We start from the raw sequence: 21,984 nt of genomic DNA, 5'->3' as shown, positions 1-21,984 counted from the left end.
CTTCTCCTTTTCATTGAAACAAATAGCTATGATGATGGAAGCTACATCTTAATGTGAAGTTTCTACAACTGTCACTGTCTTATAGACAGATATAAAACAAACATTAAGCTCAACTATAATATGATGTTCTTCTCTGAATGTGGGTAACAAATCAGGTATATTTTTCGCTTACCCTGATCAGCCTATGTTTAGTACCAAGAAAGTATGAACAGGACTAAAGGGACCCACATTTTTCAAAATTTCAAATCATCTGGGTAATTATTTTAAAAAAGGTTTCCCACATAACGGTGAATCTTCTTATAATAGTGGTTATCTGTACTCAAATGTATTCACCTAGTATGCTTTGAAAATTAATGCAAACCAAATAAACACAGATGTCTAACACCCACCAAGAAGTACTTCTTGCTCTTTGGGGTATATTCTGGATCCCATTCCTCTTCCTTCGGTCTCTTTTGAAAAGTAGTATTTGAGTTGTTTGGACCAGTATTTGTCCCAGCAAAAACTCCTCTGGCTCTTCCTCTGCCTCTAATTCGAAACTGATTAACATTAACAAAGTTGTTTAGTGATGCAATCAAAAGGTATTTAGTTACATGCAAACTCTAATTTTACTGCAGTAACAAAAAACATATGCCCTAATTTCCTATCTAAATCTCGTAGCCATTGAGGATGAAAAGGATGGCCATTTTATATCATAGGCAAAAAATTCTGCCAACTAAAAGTTGAGTAGGTTAAGAAGAAATGATCAACCTAAGTGTTAGAATACTGTACTTTCAAGGACTGAACTAATTTTTTTATTTTTTTGAGACAGTCTCGCTCTTTCTCCCAGTCTGGAGTGCAGTGGCACAATCTCGGCTCACTGCAAGCTCTGCCTCTCAGGTTCACGCCAATTCTCCTGCCTCAGCCTCCCGAGTAGCTGGGACTACAGGCGCCCGTCACTACGCCCGGTTAATTTTTTGTATTTTTAGTAGAGACAGGGTTTCACCGTGTTAGCCAGGATGGTCTTGACCTCCTGAACTCATGATCCACCCGCCTCGGCCTCCCAAAGTGCTGGGATTACAGGCATGAGCCACCGCGCCCGGCCTGAACTAACATTTTCAAATAATCAAGCTGTTTTTCCTTTTTACTAGCCAAAAGTTATCTAATTTCTTTGAATTACCATAGAAGCCCCAAGTATTCAGCCATACCTAACACTACATAAGCAAAGCTCTTCTCTTTCCCAAATTATCTAATTAATGAACTCCACCAAAACCCAACTAGATACTCGCTCAAGGTAGGAGTGTGAATCTAGAAATTAAAGAGGCAAGAAGATGCACTACCATAAAGTCATTATATTAATAATTATAACGACTTACGGAAACATGGGGATAATGTATACGCTATATGAAATATTTCTGATTTCTATGATTGATACCCATATAAGCAAGGATTTGAAGAAAGCAGGCAAAATGAATGTAACTGTAATACAGAGATGAACATACAGGGGTTTTATTAAGGCGTTAAGGTACTTTTTCAAAAACTAAGTGATTAAAGAAATGTTATTACCAATCAGTAACTTTCCTTGACTCTTGGTCTTTAAGGACTAGGTACAGTTATTGATCTCGAAGTCAAGAAAAGTACCTAGTTTATACAGATGCTTCTAGATCTCAAAATGGCATTTCTAAATGAAGACAGCACTTCAAACACCACTTCGTGTTTCAATACTACCTCTGACTTTAGGAATAACGACACACATAACATCTCTAAGTCATGTATATGACCTTCCTTATGTACATTACTCTAAGATAAACTCCCACCAAACAATCAAAGATAATTTTTTCACTTACAAAGGTTCCTCGTGGTCGGCTAACTCCTGCAAAGCCTGAGTATTCTTTCATTTCATGGTGAGTTTTAAATTCTTCTTCTCTTTCCTTCTTACTCTCCTTTTCTTCTCGAGAACTGGGAGAAGAAGGTGATGCTGAAGAGGATGAAGATCGAGAATGATCTTGCTCTCTACTTTTATGTTTACTGCAAAATAAAGAAAACAAAAAATGTGCTACTTTTAAAAAGATAAAGACCCTGCTGAATCTTACAATAGAAGAGATATTTTTCAAGTCAAAAACACTATCCCCTAATAAAATTATGTAAATAAAATAATTGGGTGTTAAATTTTGACACAATCTGTTTCCATTCTCCTTCAATATGTGTTTTACATCAATAATGAAAAACATGCTAGGGCCTGCCAGTTAGAAAATAGTAGTCTGTAAAGGTCAAGAATAAGGTTCAGTTCTTTAGTATTTTTAAATTAACTTATATCTTTTATTACTTTAACGAAAGGAAGAGAAGAGTAGGAAAAAGTAAGAATGTTCTTAAGGCCAAGTTTCAAAATGACTGCAGTTTGTACACTCTGGGTGAAAATAGTTGGTATAGTTTGGGCTATAGTACCATTATAGCAAATAAAAAGCATATGACATTACAAATAACAGCCATAAATTTAATAACACAAATAAAATCCACCATTTACCTAATGAATAGCAAGGAAAAAGATTATCTATAATACTTTGTGTTCCTATTTGCCTCTATGATGATCAAATTTACATGATTTAATGCAACACCCGAAAAGGTCATACCTGTGGTTAACTCTTACCACTGCTAACAGTTTCCATGGAAATATTATTTTGAAAGACTAATACACATTGCTATTTCTAGTCCTTCCTCCCCCCCATCTCTCCCATGTTAAACCACTAGATATCAGTTTAAAATTCTTGTACTCTGGGTGTTATGAGTTGAAAAAGTGCGGAATCAAGCATAACGAACCAAAGTTCTTACACAAACTGTTTCTAGAAATGCACTGCATTGAAGTCCAACCTCCTGATGTAGCCTGGATAATAGGACACATTAATTTGTCATTTTTTTTTTCAGTGTTAGCTTGCTATTCCAAAGTTTTTGTCCTCATCCACCATAAGCCGTGTAAAAGACAAATACATTTTTGCTGTAAAACAAATAATTTTAATTGTTTAAATTTAAACATTCGATTACACAGTCAAAATTGAAAGCAATTAAGCTGACAATTATTAAAGGCTAATTAGAAGCTAAAACCTATCTTAGTCAGTTTGAACAATTACCTGTCATCTTTGTAAGATTTGTATTCCTTGTAATCTTTTGGAGTTTTTTCCTGCTTTCTTGATCCACTGGATTCCCTGGAGCCCTTGGAATCTCCCCGTTCTTTACTTCTTTCTTTTCTACGGCGATCAATGTCATGCCGAAGGTCAGCAGAGTCACATCTTAATTTTTTATCTCCCTATAAAAGACAGACGTAAAATACAGATTTCAGGGGAGAAATAGAAAAAATATATATACACATATTATAGAGTTAAATTTTATGCCAGCTTCTAAACTGGCATTTTAGTATCAGAAAATAATGAATCATATAAGATACTATCACTTAGTTTTTGTTAAAAAGTACTTGATTATTTTTACTAAACATTTGGGTATACAAAGTGCAGTGGAACTGGGGAAATTATTAAAAGCTAAGTATCTTGAGAATTTTGCAGGTTTTTATCCAAAACAATCTATAATAAATTTTTGTACAGTAAATGATACAAATATTTTTTCCACTCAGCATATCCTATTATCCCTCATCCTTCCAAATGCTGTTTTCAATAGTTGAATACAGATGTTATAATCTGTAGTTGTGATGTAGCCTTCTACCTAAAAAAGAGAGATCCTAACATAATGGTTCTCATTACTTAAGCCTCATTATGATCAAGCTCTTCCCAAATAATCTGACCAACCCAATAAAAAAAAAACTTCAAAAGAATTCTATAATTTCCATAACATGCACGTAAAATATGATTAATGAAACCAATTGAGGTTGAACAAGGGTAGAAACAAAGCCAGAAAGATATTCGCAATCCTGTACTCAGTATCTTGGGCCATATACTGCCCTTTCTCAATTCAGGTATTGCAACGGACATTAGTTTAACTGGGTCACAATTCACCTCCTTCTTGTTCCATTGCTTTTTCAAATACTATATAATTTAGGAAGATGGAAAGAGGCATCTAGGAATGAAGAGAAATTATACATCAGTAAGATGCTAAGCAATGTGGACATCCTTGCTAGTATTCAACAATAAGTAGTATTTACTCTGGGAAGTCTGGCTATAATATTCATAAGCATTCATAAAACTGAAAGTACGTATCTCCAAATGGTATCAACTACTCACCTATTTGCTCCCAAAGTCACAAAGAAAAAAATCTAATCAAGAGCAAAAAAACCTTCCTATTCACCTAGGTATTACCAAGTCCACAAGTAACAAGATAATATAAGTGAAACCACTTTGCAAATTACAAACTATATATACATAATTACATATTAACATGTTATTCATCCAGACAGGAAGATAAAAACCAATGGCATATCCTCTTATCTATTCATCAGTTATCTCTACTTTTTCTCCTCTGGATCAAAATCTGGTCTAAGTAATCAGGAGAGAAGATACTCACTGTCAGAGCATGAGGACAGACTAAACTGTTGGGAAAACTAAATTAACAACTTTGAACCCAAGGTGTTATTTAAGTTAAAAACCAAAAAAAGCATTCACTTCTCAGAATCTGTTCTTTCAAGATCAATACACCCCATGCAAAACAAAACAAAACAAAAAAAACACCTTATTTGTAAGCTCTAGATTCCACATCTAGTAATAGCATGCCCTATTAAACTTGTACACTACCACTGTCCATAATAGCTTCTAGTAACAAATGTGCCTGTTTTCAAAATAACCCAATTATTCAACAACTCTGCAAAACAGAAGCATTCTCGTTTTTCTAATTAGAAAAGCAAAGTTCAAGAGGTTATTTTCCAGTTATCATGTAGATAGTACTTAGTGACAGCCAGAATTGGAATCAAGCAGTACTTCCAAGTCCCCTAATCTCTTCAAAACAGTTGTTCCCTATCTTTCCCCACATTTCTACTACTAGACATTTTATGGCCTGATATAGATTAGTCTACCTGGCAAAGGTCATTTTGAATTGTCAGAGTATATTGGAGACCCCTTAACCACTGAATTCCATTCTCACCAAGACCCCTCAATGTCTTTCACAGGCTCCTTTCTCATGTTTAAAAGACATTCCCCCATTCCCCAAATATTCCAAGAGTGATAAGTCTTTGCTCCAAACGTTTTTTGTAAATCAGTACTTAGAATGCTTATTTCTTAATCCACATCAAAAATGCCCAGTAGCATGGGGATTACTTCTTGTTATCTGTGAAGAACCTAGAGATATTAAATTTAGACACACAAATCGAGAAATATTTACTCTCGCTAATGAATCTCATCTCAAAATTCTAATTTGTATCTTTGATTTTATAATTTTCCTTTGTCTACCCACTGATTCTTTACGCTTTTCTTAGGACTATTTTTTTTCCTTTCATTAGCGTTCTGAAAAAATACTCCTGGTTTAAATTTAAGATAGCATAGTGTCAGCTTAATTTCTTCCAGGAAGGAACAGTATGCATACTACCATGATGTAGTTATGAATTAAAAGTAGAAGATATCTATAGACATTTTACCTTGAGAAACTATATTTGGTACAGTATCATTAACTAAGCTGAACTTAACATGAAAAAAATTACATTCAAAAACATACCTTCTGATTTTCTTCTTTAAAAACTCTCTCTTCCCCTGCTAAACGGGTATGCTTCCTCAAGGTACTTGGTGAGATGTCAATTCTCCTTAATGTAAAATAAAGTATATTTTTAGTCATATTACTAACTTTTTGGTTTGAAAACATCCACACGATTATCCATTTTCCTAAGACAGTTATTTCTCTCCCAATCAACTAATTGAGCACACCAAGACTATTAATTTACTAATACATAATTAAGAAAAAATATCCACGAAGAATGAATTAAAATGCTCCAACCAGATATTTTTATATAGAAGTCTGGCCTTTAAAACATCCAACTTATTGACCAAAAATAGAAAAAATGTGTTTTAACTGGGTATCATTTTAAACATCAACAAACACACATGAATAGGATTATTTGCTCCTGTCTTCAATATTTTTAGATATTCAGTGCCCCTTTGGTTTTATTCTGCGCCTTTCCTTTTTAAGTCAGTATCGGTTGCAACTACCCAGTGCTGCTTTAGCAGTCATCACTAAAACCACACCAACTGTGTATGAAGTACCAAGTCAGATACTTCATAGCCAGTATCACTGTCACTGCCACCCTGCAAAATGGGTATGATTATCCACATTTCATATATGAAAAAATTGATGTCCAGGGATTAAGTTGTTCATCACAATGCAATGAAGAGACACAGCCAGGATTTCAACACAACTATCTGACTTCAGTGCTCATGCTTTTGTTCTCTCTCATGGAACATTTTTTATTTCACAAACTTACTAGAAATTCAAAGGTTACTCTAGGCCTTCACTGCGCCTCCCAAAAACCAGACTAACTGATAACTATTTAATTCCATACTGCAGAGAAGTAAGAGTTAATATTTCAAGTTCTAACAACCAGTTTCAACTAAGCTGAAAATTGAGAATTACAGAATTTTCAAGACTTAGAAATATATTTAAAGCATAAATGAGGAATAAAACCAAATTTGTATCAATGACAAAAGCAAACTTCCAATACAATATTGTTTTAACAGAGTCTTCCTACCAAAACAACGTTTTTATATGTCAATTCAGCAGGATACATACCTGTGTATTTCAGGGCTCTTTTGCCGAGTACTATGTTCTTCAGTGGCTTTCTGATACGAAGTGAACCGCTCGTTTAGGGTCATTGCAGCTGACTTGAAGTATTGCTCTGTTGATTTAGAAGAAATACTGTCCAATTAGTTTACTTTACTTTAAGAGAGATTTGTTTGTGACAGAAGGGCATGTAGCAGGTGAAAAGAAAATAAAAATACTCAAGAAACCTAGCAAAAGAGAATCAAGTGTTACAAGGAACTCCTACCCTTTCAATTTCTTGTACCTCAACAGGAAAGTGCTTCGAAAGTTGCTCACAGGTCCCTGTCAATACTACATCTAATCCAAGAGCAATTAATAGATTAAATCAAGAGTCTCTAATTCTACTTCATTAATACACTACTTCCTCAGAATAAAAAGGAACACAATCTATGGATGTTCTAATACCTTGCCAATATGAACCAATGACGTTACTTCAAGTAATCATTTGCAGAAAACAAAAATTAACAGGAAAATATGGAGTTAACCAAAAAGCTAGTTTGAGTAAACTATTAAATTTCATCAGTGACTATGCTGCCATATCAACAAAAATGGATTTATAAAAACACTGAATACTATCATTGAAATTGGAAAAATATTTTTAAATCAACTAACATTCAATAATTATCCAAAAATCTGGCATCTTGGCAAACCCAACAGCACATTTGATATTGCTGTTTTGTCTCTCTTTAAACAATTTTCAAACTAGTAATATCAATACTGATTATTTTAAAAACCAGTTAAAGATATGTTGTAAATGTAAAATAGAAAGACGTATAAAGTCATGAGCTATGAAATGTCACATTATGAAGCAAGCTATCTGCTTAACAGGTCAACATACATCTGTGTCAACTTACCGCCCAATATCCAGCACATGTCTCATAACCAATCATTAAAACTTGAAACGGCCACTACAAGGGTAGTGCCTCAATCATAATTCCATGAAACCCAGGAATTTGAGCTAGCAACTCAGTTTTTATGCCATTTTTGCCAGGAAGACAGAAGATTCAACTTTGCCTGTATCTTTCAACAGCTATTTTACTTTGAAACATGGATTTTGCCATTTCAAAACATATTCCAGGACCTAGTTACAATGAAAAAGAAAACATCACTGGGCATTTTCAGCTCTATATAAAGTAAGAGCTGTTCAGATCGGTTGCACAATACCAATTATGAAACATCACTACAGTTCTTTTTTTAAAAAAGAAAAAAGAAAAAGGAAAAAATTTATCAAAACCTGATCTCAAAATTCAGCAATAAATTGTAAAATGTGGAGATAGGCCAAAAAAGATTAAAAAATTTAAAAAAAGAATGTTTCATATTTTATGTACCACAGTAATATGGTCATAAACTGGTTCACAAACCTACTTAGAGCCAAATAGCAAAACTGTCTTGTTACCATGTTTAAATAATTACAGCCCAAAAGAAATTCATTTAACTGGTTCACTGTTCTGATATATCAACTGCATAAAGAACTGCTAGAGCCAAGTTTCATCTATTACAGTGAGCTGTTCTCATGTCAAAGGACAAATTTTTTTAAAAAGCTAGGAGGGGATTAATTTTAAAGGACAACAGTCTTTGAAGTTCCTGGGAAAGAACATGTCTCACAGTAAGTTGCTTTTTAAACACAAAAACAAAACTTAACCTAACCCAAAAGAGATACCTAAAAATCTTTGAAAATTACTAGTAACTTTGCAACTATAATTACATACTGGTAAAAATTAAAAAAAAAAAAATCATTACTTTAGTTGAAATAAACACCCTTATCTTTAGGACCTAAAGAAGTGTCATCATCATCCTAATTAGTGACTATTCATGTAGCTAGTATTTATATAATATTCTTCTAAATTTCTTGAACGTTTTTCCTCTAAAAATCCTGATAAATTTTGTTTTATCATTTTAAGTTTATATATTAAAAATTAAGCGCAAAAAAGAAAGTTTTTCCACTTTGTATTTCTTTAAAAGTTGAAAAGAAATTCCTAGTAAATAATATTCAATAATCCTGTCTGACTTTGTTATAAATCTATGCCAAGATTTACTATCACAAGCCATAGGCATGCAATGAAAGACTATCTGTAAGCCTTCTGCACTTCAAATACACTACAATGACATACTTAAAAAACACTTTTAGCATTCAACAAATCTACATCATGTTCTACCATGATACAGATTTTTAGGGTATGGTTTCTCCAGCATTTCAATCACTTTTTATTAACTATCTTCCTAAGTTTCAATGCTATCAAGACTAGGGACTCTTCCATGAAACTGCTTTTCCAAGTTTTAATAGCATTGATGTATATTTGCTAGCCCTGGGGTACATGAATTATTAAGCATAATTACTCATTTTTTTATTTGCATGCAAGAGAAATTTAATTCACAATACTAAACATACTAAGCATACCTTTAACATGATGAACCAAGGACACAATGTGTTGAATAAATGACTCTGAAGTGCTTTTGCTGGCCTGTGGCAACTTAATGTGGTCAAAGATGGATCGGAACTCTTGCTCCTTCTTGACAGAATGGACAAGTGTACTAGCAAGCAGCCTGTCTTTAGTCAAGGAAGCAGGTCTGGAACATATTGATAACACACACACACAAAATATACCATTGGTTTAAATAAAAAAATGGTATGTTCAGAAAGTTTAAGATAATTAACTGGAATATTAACTACCCACAGATTATTTACTGGGGATCAATATGGAATTACCTGTTAGAATCATCAAGAGGAACAGGTGCCATTTTGAGTTTGACTTCAGGACGATGAGAATCACTCGCTATCATTTTGATCCTAAGTGGGCTTTCCTCTCTGAAGGTAGATTTTTCTCGTGCATCCAGATTCTTGTGTAGAGGGGGACTGTAATCAAAGAGGTCTTTGAGCTTTTCAGACTTTACCTGCTCAGGTGACTGAGTTTCTTTCTTTACTGTTATTCTTTCAGAATTTTTGTCTTCTTCTTTGTGCTTATCTTTTGTAGTGCTAGGCCTTTCCACTACATATCCAGTCTCTTTAAGTTTATAATTTTTTTCTTCTCTAAATCCATCACTTTCTCTATTGCCTTTCAGTGAAACTTTGGACTTGTACTTGAGTCCTTCCTCCTCAGTATTCCGGTGAGATGCAGTAGCAAAACTTTTACCCTGATCTGCGAGGACTGACTTCCTGAACTGTCTATAATCCTCTGTCTCCTCTGTGTCATCCCCTTCTGAATCATTAAACTTTTGTTTTCCAGACTCTTTATCACTGAAGTAATCTAGAGCTTCCTGATCTTCCCATTCTCCCTCTGCCCTCCCTTTCTCTGATCCTTTCTCTTTTGAAGCCTCTTTATCCCTGGTATTACCCCTATCAAGCAGGAATACTCTAGACTCTTCATCTGTGAACCTGCGAATAAGCAAAGAAGAGGATAGTAACTCTGGATTGCATTCACTGTAGATCGCTTCCATATTTAAATGTGTTGCCCAATCCCTCAGGACCAGCAAGAGAGAAAAAACCCTATTGAAAAGTGCTTTTTCAGATCCCACTTTTAAAAATCATTGAAAGCATCCATATAGAACTTATGTACTAACTTTTAAAATAAATTCACATTTGACTTCTGAAGTTTAAAAAATAAAGCCAACCAAAAACCTGTCCTATTTAGTCACAATCCACAATTCTGCACTATCATGAACTTCTAGAGATTGCCTGAATTTAATTTTTGAAGCTAAGAACCACTAAGGATAATACACATTATGTTAGAATTCTATTGATAACTACCCCCCAAAATTCAGACTGTTTCACTTACTTATCTATTAATATAAACAAGAGTTCACACAAATGGATTTAAATACCATTCCAGTAATACTCTTTATGAATCACAAAACAGTTCATATCTACTTGCTCTACAAAAATAATGATTTCTGGCACTGTTTCATAGAAACTAATGATCAGCTCAGTCATAAATTCTAGGTTGTGCAGTGCTATTCCACAAACAGCATGTTTCCTCTATTTTCTCACTTTTAAGTCAAATCACAATATATGAAGCAACCAATTTTCATTGTTAGCAACTTTCAGCAACACTTGAGATCAGAATTTAAACAATGTTATCTGTTTCAAACGTCATTAGGCAGTGAGAAATACCATTACCTTCTGTATAGTCAGGCTGAAATCATTAAATATTGACAGCCAGACTGTTTATGCCACCTAAGAACATGCAATATAGCTGCATTATTTATGTAGGTCACATTCTAATAATGAAAAGAACAAAATAAGCCTCCAATGCTTTAATAAACAAAATTTCTAAAAGATTTACAGTTATTAACATATATCATTTAGTTATGCTCTAAGCTACTCAACTTCTCCTCATCTGTATTTTTAATTCTGGACCGAAAATGGTAAAATTAAGAGGAGAAAAGAAATTAGTGTTTTTTTTTTTTTCTTTTTAAAGAGACAGGGTCTTGCTCTGTTGCCCAGGCTGGAGTGCAGTAGGCACAATCATAGCTCACCAAAGCCTTGAACTCCTGGGCTCAAGAGATCCTCCCGCCTCAGCCTCCTGAGTAGCTGGATACATTAATTTTTATTAAAACACTTAGCTTCCAAAGTTCACCAGATAAAAGTAAAAACAATTTGGAATTATCTTAAAATGAAGGAAGTCAAGAGTAAAAACCGCTAGTTAAACATGTATCACAAATTTACGTCTTTTAATTCCAAATAGAATTCAAAGAACAAAAACAATATTATACTGTAGATTCTGTATTTTAGTTTTTACCTTTTTAAGAACTTCCCAGTCTTTGCAGTTTCCTGATCTCCACCATCAGGATAAAATGAGGAACGGCCCCTAGACTCATCTCTTGGAGCATTCTGTGGTGCGATTGTCTTTGCAGGACTTCTTCGTGAAGGGATGTGATGAATTGGACTATTCTGAGAGGGACTGTATCGACTAGATCCATTTCCAACAGAACCAGACCCAGACCTTTCAGGACTATGCTGAATGGAATGTGAATGCTGAGAAGGAGTATTTTTTGCAGAGTGAACTGTACTGAGCATGGGAGCATCAGAGCAAGATGAACTCTGACTAGGTGGTGTAGCAATAGGTGAAGGACTATGGGGTGATCTAGGACTATTATCATAAGCTGAAAGGCCAGGCCAAATATCACCGGATGTGGCTGATGACTTATTAAATTCATCGATAGATTCAGATGGGTCATGTTCAAATGTATCTTTCGGTTCCTCCTGTGATTTACTTTTCAACGGACTCTCTTCTTGGGGTTCCCCTTCAGCTTTTTTGGTTTGTTTTTCCTGAGACCCTCGTCTTTTAGAAACAGGAGATTTGCTATATGGGGATGAAGAACGAGAAGAGGATGATCTTGGAGACCTAGAAGATCTATATGACCGGCGAGATCTGCTTCTGGATCTTTGAGAAGAAACGGATCTTCTTTTTGGACTCCTGGAACGTGAACGACCTCGTCTAGGACTCCTAGAGTGCCTTCTATTCCAGACAGGTCTATAACCACCTCGATGATATCTACCTCCTCCTCCTTGATAATACCCTCTACCCCTTCCTCTGTACCCGTAAGGTCGTCTCATTCCTCTATTATTTCTGTAATCACGACGATAATCTCTAGAATACATACGATCTCTACTACGAGACCTTGAATATGTTCTGGAACGAGACCTAGAACTAAAAATGAAATAAATATCAATGCAAGAAAAATAAAGCATTTCATCTTACCATTCTAAATACTCTGGTTGAAAATAACATGTAAATAAATGGTAAAGATAAAAATACACTTTTTTAAAAAACCTCATCTGTACAAAAGTTTATGGTTTCTAATCAAAAAGCCTAAGGTAAATACTGAGAGAATACATTAAAGACCTTAAAAATAAAGGCACAAAACACACACACACACACACACGTGCGTGTGTTATATATATATCACACACATTAGGACATATTAGCAAATTGTAGTACATCTAGGCAAGCACTTAAACTGATAATTGTGAAAGAATATTTAATGGGATGACATAATATACAGTTAAATGGGGGAAAAGATTACACAAAACTGTATCAGTGAGATACTATTAATTAAATATATACATAAAATAAAGTTAAGCCTGGGGGGAAAAAAAGAATAATCATCAACTACTATTAACTCTTAATGGGATTATGGTCATTTGTATTTTCAACTTCTGGTTTCTGTTTTCTATGCTAAGTATGTATTACTATTTAAAGAAAAATAACCAGAATTGTTAATTTTTTAACAAAAAGAATTATTTTGTTAGAATTCAAAGAATCAAAGTCGGAAATGAGAAACTATAAAACAATACGCACAGATTTTTCACTGTCAAATTCTTGCATTACCCAATTCATCTCTTAACATTGTGGACAAATACAAAGAAACCTACCATATATTATATAGTAAAATTTGAGACCTGGAGTCAGACTAACTGGATTTCAATCCAAGCTCTGCCATACTAGAGCTTGTTAGTTGAACATTCTCAACTTCTCGCTTACAATAAGGGTAACAACAGATCCATTTCAGAGTTCTTAGAGAATAAAATACATTTTGGGGTTTAGCACTGTGTTTAAGATGCGCATTCAACAAATAATAACTGATATCATTATTTTAAAAATTTAAAGCACATTAAATCACCTGTATCGCTTCTTTCTAGAATGAGATCTTGATCTTGATCGAGAACTAGACTGTGATCTAGACTTTGACCTTGAAGAATGTGATCTAGAATTGGAGCGACCCATTTCTTTTCTCCTAATCAAATGATAGGGCAAAAAAAGGTTAAAATTACAATATGATTTTTTAAATTTTACGTTATTTATTTTCAGATAAAATTTGATTTTTACAAGTTTCTCAAAGGCTATTATTCACCATCATTTTCAAATCAGTATTCAGAAGACAAGTCAATTATCCCTGACTAAAACTGTTTTCACCTGCATGATAGATACTGTAGATTAAAGACACAACTGAAGATTTTTATGGGCTGCCCCACTTAGGTGCCTCAATCCAAAAAGGCAGCAGCTATAGAAGCCAGAAAGAGCAATGAGATCAGACTGCAGCAGCATGTTATGTGTTATTCCATGCCCAATACAAATGCCTACCTCTCCTGTAAGAAAGATAAATAAATAATAAAGGTATTACAGATAAGGCAACTGAAATAAAATAAAGTGTCACAATACTAACAAAAAATAAACCTACTAGGCTGTTATCTTGTGTTTTATGGCCTTGAAAATGAGACTGAGCTGACCACTCCATATACACAATACTGTCTGGAGTGGTACTATATAGTATACAGGACACAAAGTTTCTGAACAGCTGGAGCCGTGGGTCTGCTCTCAGTACTCATGACTACAGAATAAAGTGGACTTTTGTGACGACTAGTTCACCCTGAAGCTTTGTTAAGAAGATATAAGAAGAATAAAATATAAAGAATTGGAGGGATTACTTCAAGAAAGATATATTAGAACTACAAGAAAAAAAACTTGGGCACCAGTAGTTTAACTTTTCTAACACTACATGGTATCCAATGCTATAATTAGACCTCAATGGGTACAGAAATCAGTAACTGTCAGAACTAATTGATTTATAAGATCTACTCCTCACAAAATTGAAAAAATATACACACATAGCAAATCACTGCATGTACATCCCAAATGTCACATTTTCAACTTTTCAATGATTGAGATATCTTAGCCTCTGAAGCTTGTTTTTGCTGCATAGAACTATTTCCAAATTTACACTAACTTACCAAAAAGTATTTATTTCAATAAAAATCAACTTATTAAACTTCTAACAGCTTGCAATTCCCATAATACTTAAATAGTATCTCCTACAACCAAATATTTTTGAAGGCACTTATTTTACCTACCTAGACTTTGTTCAGTATAATAAAATACTATTTGGAGGTACTAAGATGAGTTCACTTATAGAAGAGGTAATGGTAATACCTGGATAGTTCCTCATCAAACAATATAAATAACAAATTCATGCTGATTTCAAAACAGAACATAACTATCCTCTAATAGACTACCACCTTTGTCTTCTCTCACTCTTCTTCTGAATCCCAAGGGAGCAAGAAATACATAAAGACAGAAATAAAACATAGGTTCAGGGTTCAAAAAGGCAGAATAAGAATTCCACAACACAGAAGAAAGAAATTTAGCATTAACATAGGGAGATCTGATACCTCGTAGAACACAAATTTGGTTTAGCAACTGTAGTTTTGACAACATCATGAAATTGGCAAAAACCAAATTTACAGCCTGTAAAGGAAGGAATCTCGGCCACTGGGAACTGCGACATTCTAGTGCTATCTGATTTCAAAATTCTGTCCTCCCAAACATTTTAAAAGAATATAAATACGTAATTTACATTCATTGTGATCAAATTTACTTTAAGATATTTATTTTTATCCCACTCTGAGATAATCAGACACACTGTAAGAAGAAACCAGAGCTGGAAATGATTTTGGAGATCCAGTCCAGCAATAAGGCAACATTCTTTTCCATTGTATTAATTCGTAAATAAAACACTATGAGTTTACTAAAAGCTAGAGATGCTGTGTTGTGCTGTATCTCCAGAATCTCTGTTCTTGGCTCGAGGCTTTTTGGATGGTAATTTCTGTTAAGGTTTCATGAATTCTGTAGGCTTTCCCAGTCAACAGGATGTAGCTGGGCTTGTGGCACATAAGTACAACAGGTATTTAATAAGTAACTATCAAATGTATGCATTCCCCAGAACCTGGATATTTTTTAAAGCAGCAAGTTTATTTTTAAAGGTTTGTGTTTTGCTTTGTTTTTTAATAGCTACACCTGAAACTTCAAAAACTAATGGAAAGAAAGCATGCCTATCAAATAGCAGTCTAAAAGAAATGGATATCTTCTGCTCTACTGCAAAAATATACTTAGGAAAAAAGCTAAGAACATGGTCTCTGCATTTAAACTACATGAATTCAAACTCCTTAAGCTCCCTGAGCCTGTTCCTCAACTGTAAAACAAAGAAAATAACAGTGCCTACTTCGCAGACTTGTAGGACTTAATGAGTTGATAAACTTAATTCACTTAACACACCTAGCACATAAGAAACAATCAATTTGAATTACCTAAACACTACAGTAGAAACAAGTTATGAATCTCCTCGTTTACATTAGGGAAAATGGGTTAAGTAACAGAGTTTATCTTGTATGTCCTGAGTCTTTTAGTAGATGTGTTTATAGAAATAGAAAAAGCAGGAACACAACCTGGAAGAAGACAGAAAAAGAACCTTTTTCCTAAAACTAACTTAATATCTGACTTACTTCACACAAGCCACCAAAATAAACACAAAACTGAATCATCAATTCAGTAGTGACATTTCCTCAAAAAAGTCAATAGTGAAAACTAGAAAAATGAATGCTCTTTACCTTGGCTTTAAGCAGGATCAAGAAGTCAAGTGAAGTCTTTCAGATACTGTAAATATTCCTCCTGGAGAGAATGCTCTGAGAGATTAAACTCTAAATTCAAATTCCTAGCGAAGACAAAAAAACATTATATTGATTTATGTTAAATTAAATAACCATTATTTACAATGCATATAATGGGCACTGCAATAAACTCTAATAAATGCACTTACAATTTCAGGGAAGGAAAAACTAATTCAGGAAATAGGAAACTTTTAACCATAAAAGCCTAAAACTCAACTTTTTTGTAAACCACAATGCAGTAGTGTATTATGAAACTGACAGCATCTTTTTACTTTTAACTACCTGAATTCTAATTTTAGCAATTTGAGCTTTAGGAAACATGATATGTTGTCGTTCCATCAGAAAATTCCAAGGTAGCTAACATAATGCCATCTTGTTAGAGGGGCAAGGTAGCACAAGCCAGTAGTCCCAGTTACTTGGGAAGCCGAGGCAGAAGGAGTTTGACGCTGCAATGCGCTGTGATCACACCTGGGACTAGCTACTGCACTCTGCAATGCGCTGTGATCACACCTGGGACTAGCTACTGCACTCTAGCCTTGGCAACATAGCAAGACCCCATCTCAAAAAAAAAAAAAAAAATGTAATCTATAATTTTCATAATGCTCTACTTTATAACATCTAAAATATGAGTTTAATGTTCTGCTACTTATTCTCTTTGGTACTTCCTTTCACACAATTTAGTTTCATGTGAAACTGATTTTAAAATCCACATTAACAGCCATCATAGTAACTTCAAATTCTGTGCCTAAAAGCATCTTGATACATGTATATTCAAATAAAAGAACAGTCAGCAATGAAACTTTTATCTATTGAAAGTATTCTTCCTAAAATAATTTATCATTACTCTGTAAATACACTTTGCACAAAATATTCAAGTTACCAATACTGAAAAGTTTAGCTCTGTATATTCACATCAAGTATGTGCAAAGGATAGTCTAAAGCACTAGGGGAACAGAAACTAAAGAATACAAGATTAATATATGCCAGCACTCAGAAGAATTCATGAACAAGTTTAAATGGAAATCTGTAACTCTCACCAAGATCCAATTTTAAAAATAAAATGAGACTGGAAATACAAAGAAGAAATAGTAACATTAAACTGGTGAATCAAGAATAGTGTCTCTTAAAATATCCATGGCCCTCCAACTGGGGAGAGATTTGAAGTTCAGGCTAGGAAGGAGGAATCGGAACCTATTATGGGAAACATACTAAAAAAGTAGTAAAGTCAAAAAGCCAAGTAAGGCTGGGTACAAAACAAAAGGATTTCTAAAGGACATATAAGTTTAGTTTTTAAAATATCAAAACCCCAAGTGGCCAGAGGAAAAAAATGGCAGTATTTTAAACTGGAGTACTGATAAAAAACTGTATTCTGACCTGGAAAGTCATTACTACTGATTCACTCCTAGAAGTGATACAAGGCTCATTTTAGCTAACATTTTCCTAAACAATTTCAAAAGGCTAATTTCTATATATATCCAAAGAAGACTCAACTGCCAGATCTCTTTACTGCAAGTCATGATATTTTGAAGTTCAAAGAAAATAAACACTAGATACAAAAAACTGACAGAAGAGGGAACATAGGCTGTTAGACCAGTGGATATACATTCCTGTTCACAATCTATAAATATATTCAAGGATCCACACCAATAACTCAAATAACACACAAAATGTGATACAATAAATAAATCAGTATCAAAGCTGATTAGTTCAGCTAATTTTTAAAAAATGAAAGTCTATATACAAAGCACAATACTAGTTACTATAGGAAATATGTCTCTGTAAGTGGTCCCTGCCTTCCAAAAACCAAAGCAAGAACAGATATCAGCAATAAATCATAGTAAACTAAACATCTAAATACCAGCCATGTGCCAAGAACCGTGCTAGGTGACTTAAATAAAATAATCTCATATTTGATCCTGATAATCTCATGAGCTACATATTAATCCCATCTTTCAAATACAGAGAACTCTAGACTTTGCAAATAACTTGAAGTAAGTGCCTTACATGACAGACACTACTATTCTAATGCTGGGAATACAGCATTTTAAGAAGGACTTTAAGTTCCCTACTCTCTTGAAGCTTTCAGAGAGGGGAAGACAGAAAACAAGAAAAAAATCAAATAGTGGCAAGTGCCACATTGGAGAGGGGGGAAAAAGTACAAGTTGACATGCAGAGGAGGTGGGCGGGGGCACTACTTAGGTGGATCCTTGGGCCCTCTTTAAGGAGGTAACATTTGGGTCTAAGGACAGGGAACACAGAAAAGATCCACAGAGGAAAGAGCATACTAGGCAGAGGACACAAACTTAGCAAATTCAGGACAGAAACACCAATAAGAAGGTTGAGGCAATGTGATCAAGGAGTTGAGCGTATGAAATAAGGCAGCAGGAGGAGGAATGGACCAGATCAAATAGCATCTAGTAGATCACCAAAAGGGGTCAGGATTTTACTTGGTTGAGAAACCCTTGCAGGGTTTGCTTGGGTGAGTCACTCATCTGATTTCATTTTAAGATGGCTTCTATATAAAAAATAAACAGCAATGAAAAAAAGAGGCAAATTCAAGATGTGGTTTGTCAAAATGACTTGTTAATGGATTGTTAGGGGTGTGAAGTACAGAGAGTGAGGAAAAATGAAAAATCACTAGTACCCTTAAATTCTAGGTTTTAGATTTAAACATCTCGGAGAAGGACAAGTTTGAGGGAGAAAACAAAAGATATGTTTGCCGTTTTTTGTGCCCATAGTCGGACTGTAAATGGTTAATCCAAAATTTGACTGAAATCTCCTGACTCCAACTCCAGTGCTCTTTCTTCAATACCCTAAAAGGTGCCTGAGGTGGCCAAAACCCAAATACAGAATTAAAAATGCCAAATTAATCTTCCCTTTATTACAACCAAGATCATTTAATAGATTCCCACTTGTATAGAGAGATAAGGAATAAATTGCAGTACGTATCTTTAGCCAATTGACACACTAACCAATGAGGAACACAGGATAAAATAAAGCAGGTTTTATTTTTAAAAATAAGGTTCTTAAATATCTAAACAGAGCCTATCTTTCATGAAATAATACATAATGACCAGCTAGAACATAAGTGATCAGAAACTAGCTAGAAAACAATTATATCAGGCCAGGCATGGTGGCTCAACGTGTAATCCCTGCACTTTGGGAGGCCGAGGTGAGCAGATCCTGAGGTTACGAGTTCGAGACCACCCTGGCCAACATGGGGAAACCCCGTCTCTACTAAAAATACCAGAACTAGCCAGACGTGGTGGTGCACGTCTATAGTCCCAGGTACTCCAGAGTCTGAGGCAGAAGAATCACTCGAACCCAGAAGGCAGAGATTGCAGTGAGCAAAAATTGCACCACTGCACCCCAGCCTGGGCAAGAGCGAGGCTGTCTCAAAAAAAAAAAAGAGAAAATTTGATCAGAGCAAAGAAACTGGATTCAACAAAATATCCAAGACAAAGCCACCCAAAATGAATTCTTTAAGATTACGATTTCAAGCATACTTGATCCTAGTCTTCATTTTAGCAGACTCAAGGAGTTTGGTCCCTAGATTGTTGTAAACAAAGTAATGCTATTTCCATCTTTTCAAATCCTAAAAATATAGCCCATGACTATTATTCCAGTTGACTAGATTCAAATCCTGGCTCAGCCATTAACTAACTGACCAACACTGAACAAGTTAACTTAATCTGTCAGCTTCAAATTCTGTTGGTGTTTTTTTGTTTTTTGCTTTTGTTTGTTTTTTTAAGGCTACTAATGGTACTTCCTTACAAGTACAGGGTTAAATGAACTAAGGTACGTAAACAGCTTAGTTTAATGTTTGGCTCATGGTATACAATCTAGCAGTAGCCATCATTATTGCTAAACCTTGTTTAGGCAGCCTTTCTACAAGCTAACCACGTTTACTTAAAATGATTCTTGCATGTAAGGTTACCTTAATATTTTTGATACAGCATTAATCAGCATCATTTAGAAGTCTTTCCAGACATGCTTAATAAAATGTCTGGGCTGGATGCAGTGGCTTACGCCTGTAATCCCAACACTTCGGGAGGCCAAGGTGGGCGGATCAACCCAGGTCAGGAGTTCAAGACCAGCCTGGCCAACATGGCAAAACCCTGTCTCTACTATAAATATAAAAATTAGCAGGGCGTGGCGGCGGTCGCCTCTAATCTCAGTTACTCTGGAGCCTGAGGCAGGAGAATCGCTTGAACCCGTGAGGTGGAAGTTGCAGTGAGCCAAGATCATGCCACTGCACTCCAGCCTGGATGACAGAGCAAGACACCATCTCAAAAACAGAAAAAGAAAAACTAGTCGGCCTTTGTGGCGTGCACCTGTAATCCCATGTAATCCCAGCTACTGGGGAGGCTGAGGCATGAGAATCACTTGAATCTGGGAGGCAGAGGTTGCAGTGAGCCAAGATCACGCCACTGCACGCCAGCCTGGGCGACACAGCAAGCGTGTGTCTCAAAAAAAAAAAAAAAGAAAAAGAAAGAAAAAAGAAAAATTAGCGGGACATGGTGGCAAGCGGGCGCCTGTAGTCCCAGCTACTTGGGAGGCTGAGACACGAGAATCGCTTGAACCAGGGAAGCAGAGGTTGCAGTGAGCCGAGATGGCGCCACTGCACTCTAGCCTGGGCTACAAAGCGAGTCTCTGTCTCAAACAAATAAATAAATAAAATTAAGGTGTTTGAAAACTCTAAAATACTACACAAATACAGGCTAGTATTATCTTCGTGTTAGTATACTAGCTGGTTTTCAGCCTTAGGGACAGTCAGAACATATTAAATGCTATGACTGAGGTAACACTTACTACCTGAGTGTAAACAATTAACAAATTCATATCCAACAAGTACCCAGAGATTTTAGCTTCTTAATTCCCTCTTCTACTTATTTACTAAATAACAAACCACTGTAAATTACACAGCTGAATTCAGCTAGTGTGCAACTACTGATTTCCAACGTAGTTTCCGGAAACTCCCAACCTAAGCCCTACATAGAACTGATAAAACTTTCTCCATTTCTAAGTCTTCTCATCACATAGTTAAACCTCTTACAGCTTGCTGCCCACAAAAGTTTAATAAATTCAACCGAGGACGGGGACAGGGGCTCACCCCTGTAATCCCAGCACTTTGGGTGGGCCAGGTGAGTGGATCACCTGAGGTCAGGAGTTCGACACCAATATTATGAAACCCCATCTGCACCAAAAATACAAAAATTAGCCGGGTGTGGTGGCGGGCGCCTGCAGTCCCAGCTGCTGGGGGGGAAGGGGGGCGGGGGGCTGAGGCAGGAGAATCGCTTGGACCCGGAGACGGGAGGTTGCAATGAACCGAGATTGGGCCACTGCACTCCTGCCTGGGCGACAGAGCGACATTCCGTCTCAAAAATAAATAAATAAATAAATAAATAAACCAGACCTGAGCTGAGCCTACCAGTGGGCCTATCAGACCTACAGGTCTGTCACCAAGTCTTACAATACCACTGTTCTTCAAAGTCAAGAAGGGCTCTGGCTAAACAGTCTCCTTTGCCACCATTTTAATTACCTGAATTAAAGAAGATATTTCAGTGTTCACCACAATGTAATGGTTAAAGTATGATATCACTAAGAGAAGATGCTCCAAGGTTGTTTACCATGAGCTACCTTTTTAAGTAACAAGGTCTCGCTCTGTTGCCCCCTCTGGAGTGCAGGGGGACGAGCATAGCTCCCCGCAGCCTCAACTCCCGCCGAGGAGTCACTTTTTCCCTCCCATCAAATTATTTATCCTGAATTGGTTATGATCAAAAATGCACAAACCTTGTAGCAGTTTTTCCTACGTAAAGGTTATT

The 21,984-nt window shown here is 35.6% G+C and overlaps 1 protein-coding gene across 7 annotated transcripts in view; it reads right to left on the bottom strand.

Moving 5' to 3' along the window:
* Positions 1-21,984, bottom strand: part of BCLAF1 (BCL2 associated transcription factor 1) — a 31,467-nt gene that overhangs the window by 8,081 nt on the left and 1,402 nt on the right. Inside the window, exons 2-12 of one of the 7 annotated variants that reach the window (XR_646439.3) lie at positions 16,100-16,203; positions 13,339-13,452; positions 11,454-12,365; positions 9,425-10,090; positions 9,116-9,285; positions 6,688-6,793; positions 5,623-5,707; positions 3,102-3,277; positions 2,806-2,968; positions 1,824-2,004; positions 390-536 (exon numbers count right to left, since the gene is read on the bottom strand). Coding sequence is in view for 5 of the 7 variants with exons in the window: in XM_003898132.5 (XP_003898181.1) it covers positions 390-536; positions 1,824-2,004; positions 3,102-3,277; positions 5,623-5,707; positions 6,688-6,793; positions 9,116-9,285; positions 9,425-10,090; positions 11,454-12,365; positions 13,339-13,442 (2,547 nt within the window). In the remaining 2 variants the exon portion in view is untranslated. The remainder of the gene's footprint in view (positions 1-389; positions 537-1,823; positions 2,005-2,805; positions 2,969-3,101; positions 3,278-5,622; positions 5,708-6,687; positions 6,794-9,115; positions 9,286-9,424; positions 10,091-11,453; positions 12,366-13,338; positions 13,453-16,099; positions 16,204-21,984) is intronic. The other 6 variants (XR_646440.4, XM_003898132.5, XM_009206033.3 and 3 more) reach the window with 6 other exon arrangements.

The sequence above is a fragment of the Papio anubis genome, chromosome 6, assembly GCF_008728515.1.
Source record: "Papio anubis isolate 15944 chromosome 6, Panubis1.0, whole genome shotgun sequence".
NCBI classification, from domain to species: domain Eukaryota; kingdom Metazoa; phylum Chordata; class Mammalia; order Primates; family Cercopithecidae; genus Papio; species Papio anubis.
The sequence above is the reverse complement of the archived record's forward strand: the minus strand, read 5'-3'. Positions and strand labels throughout refer to the sequence as shown.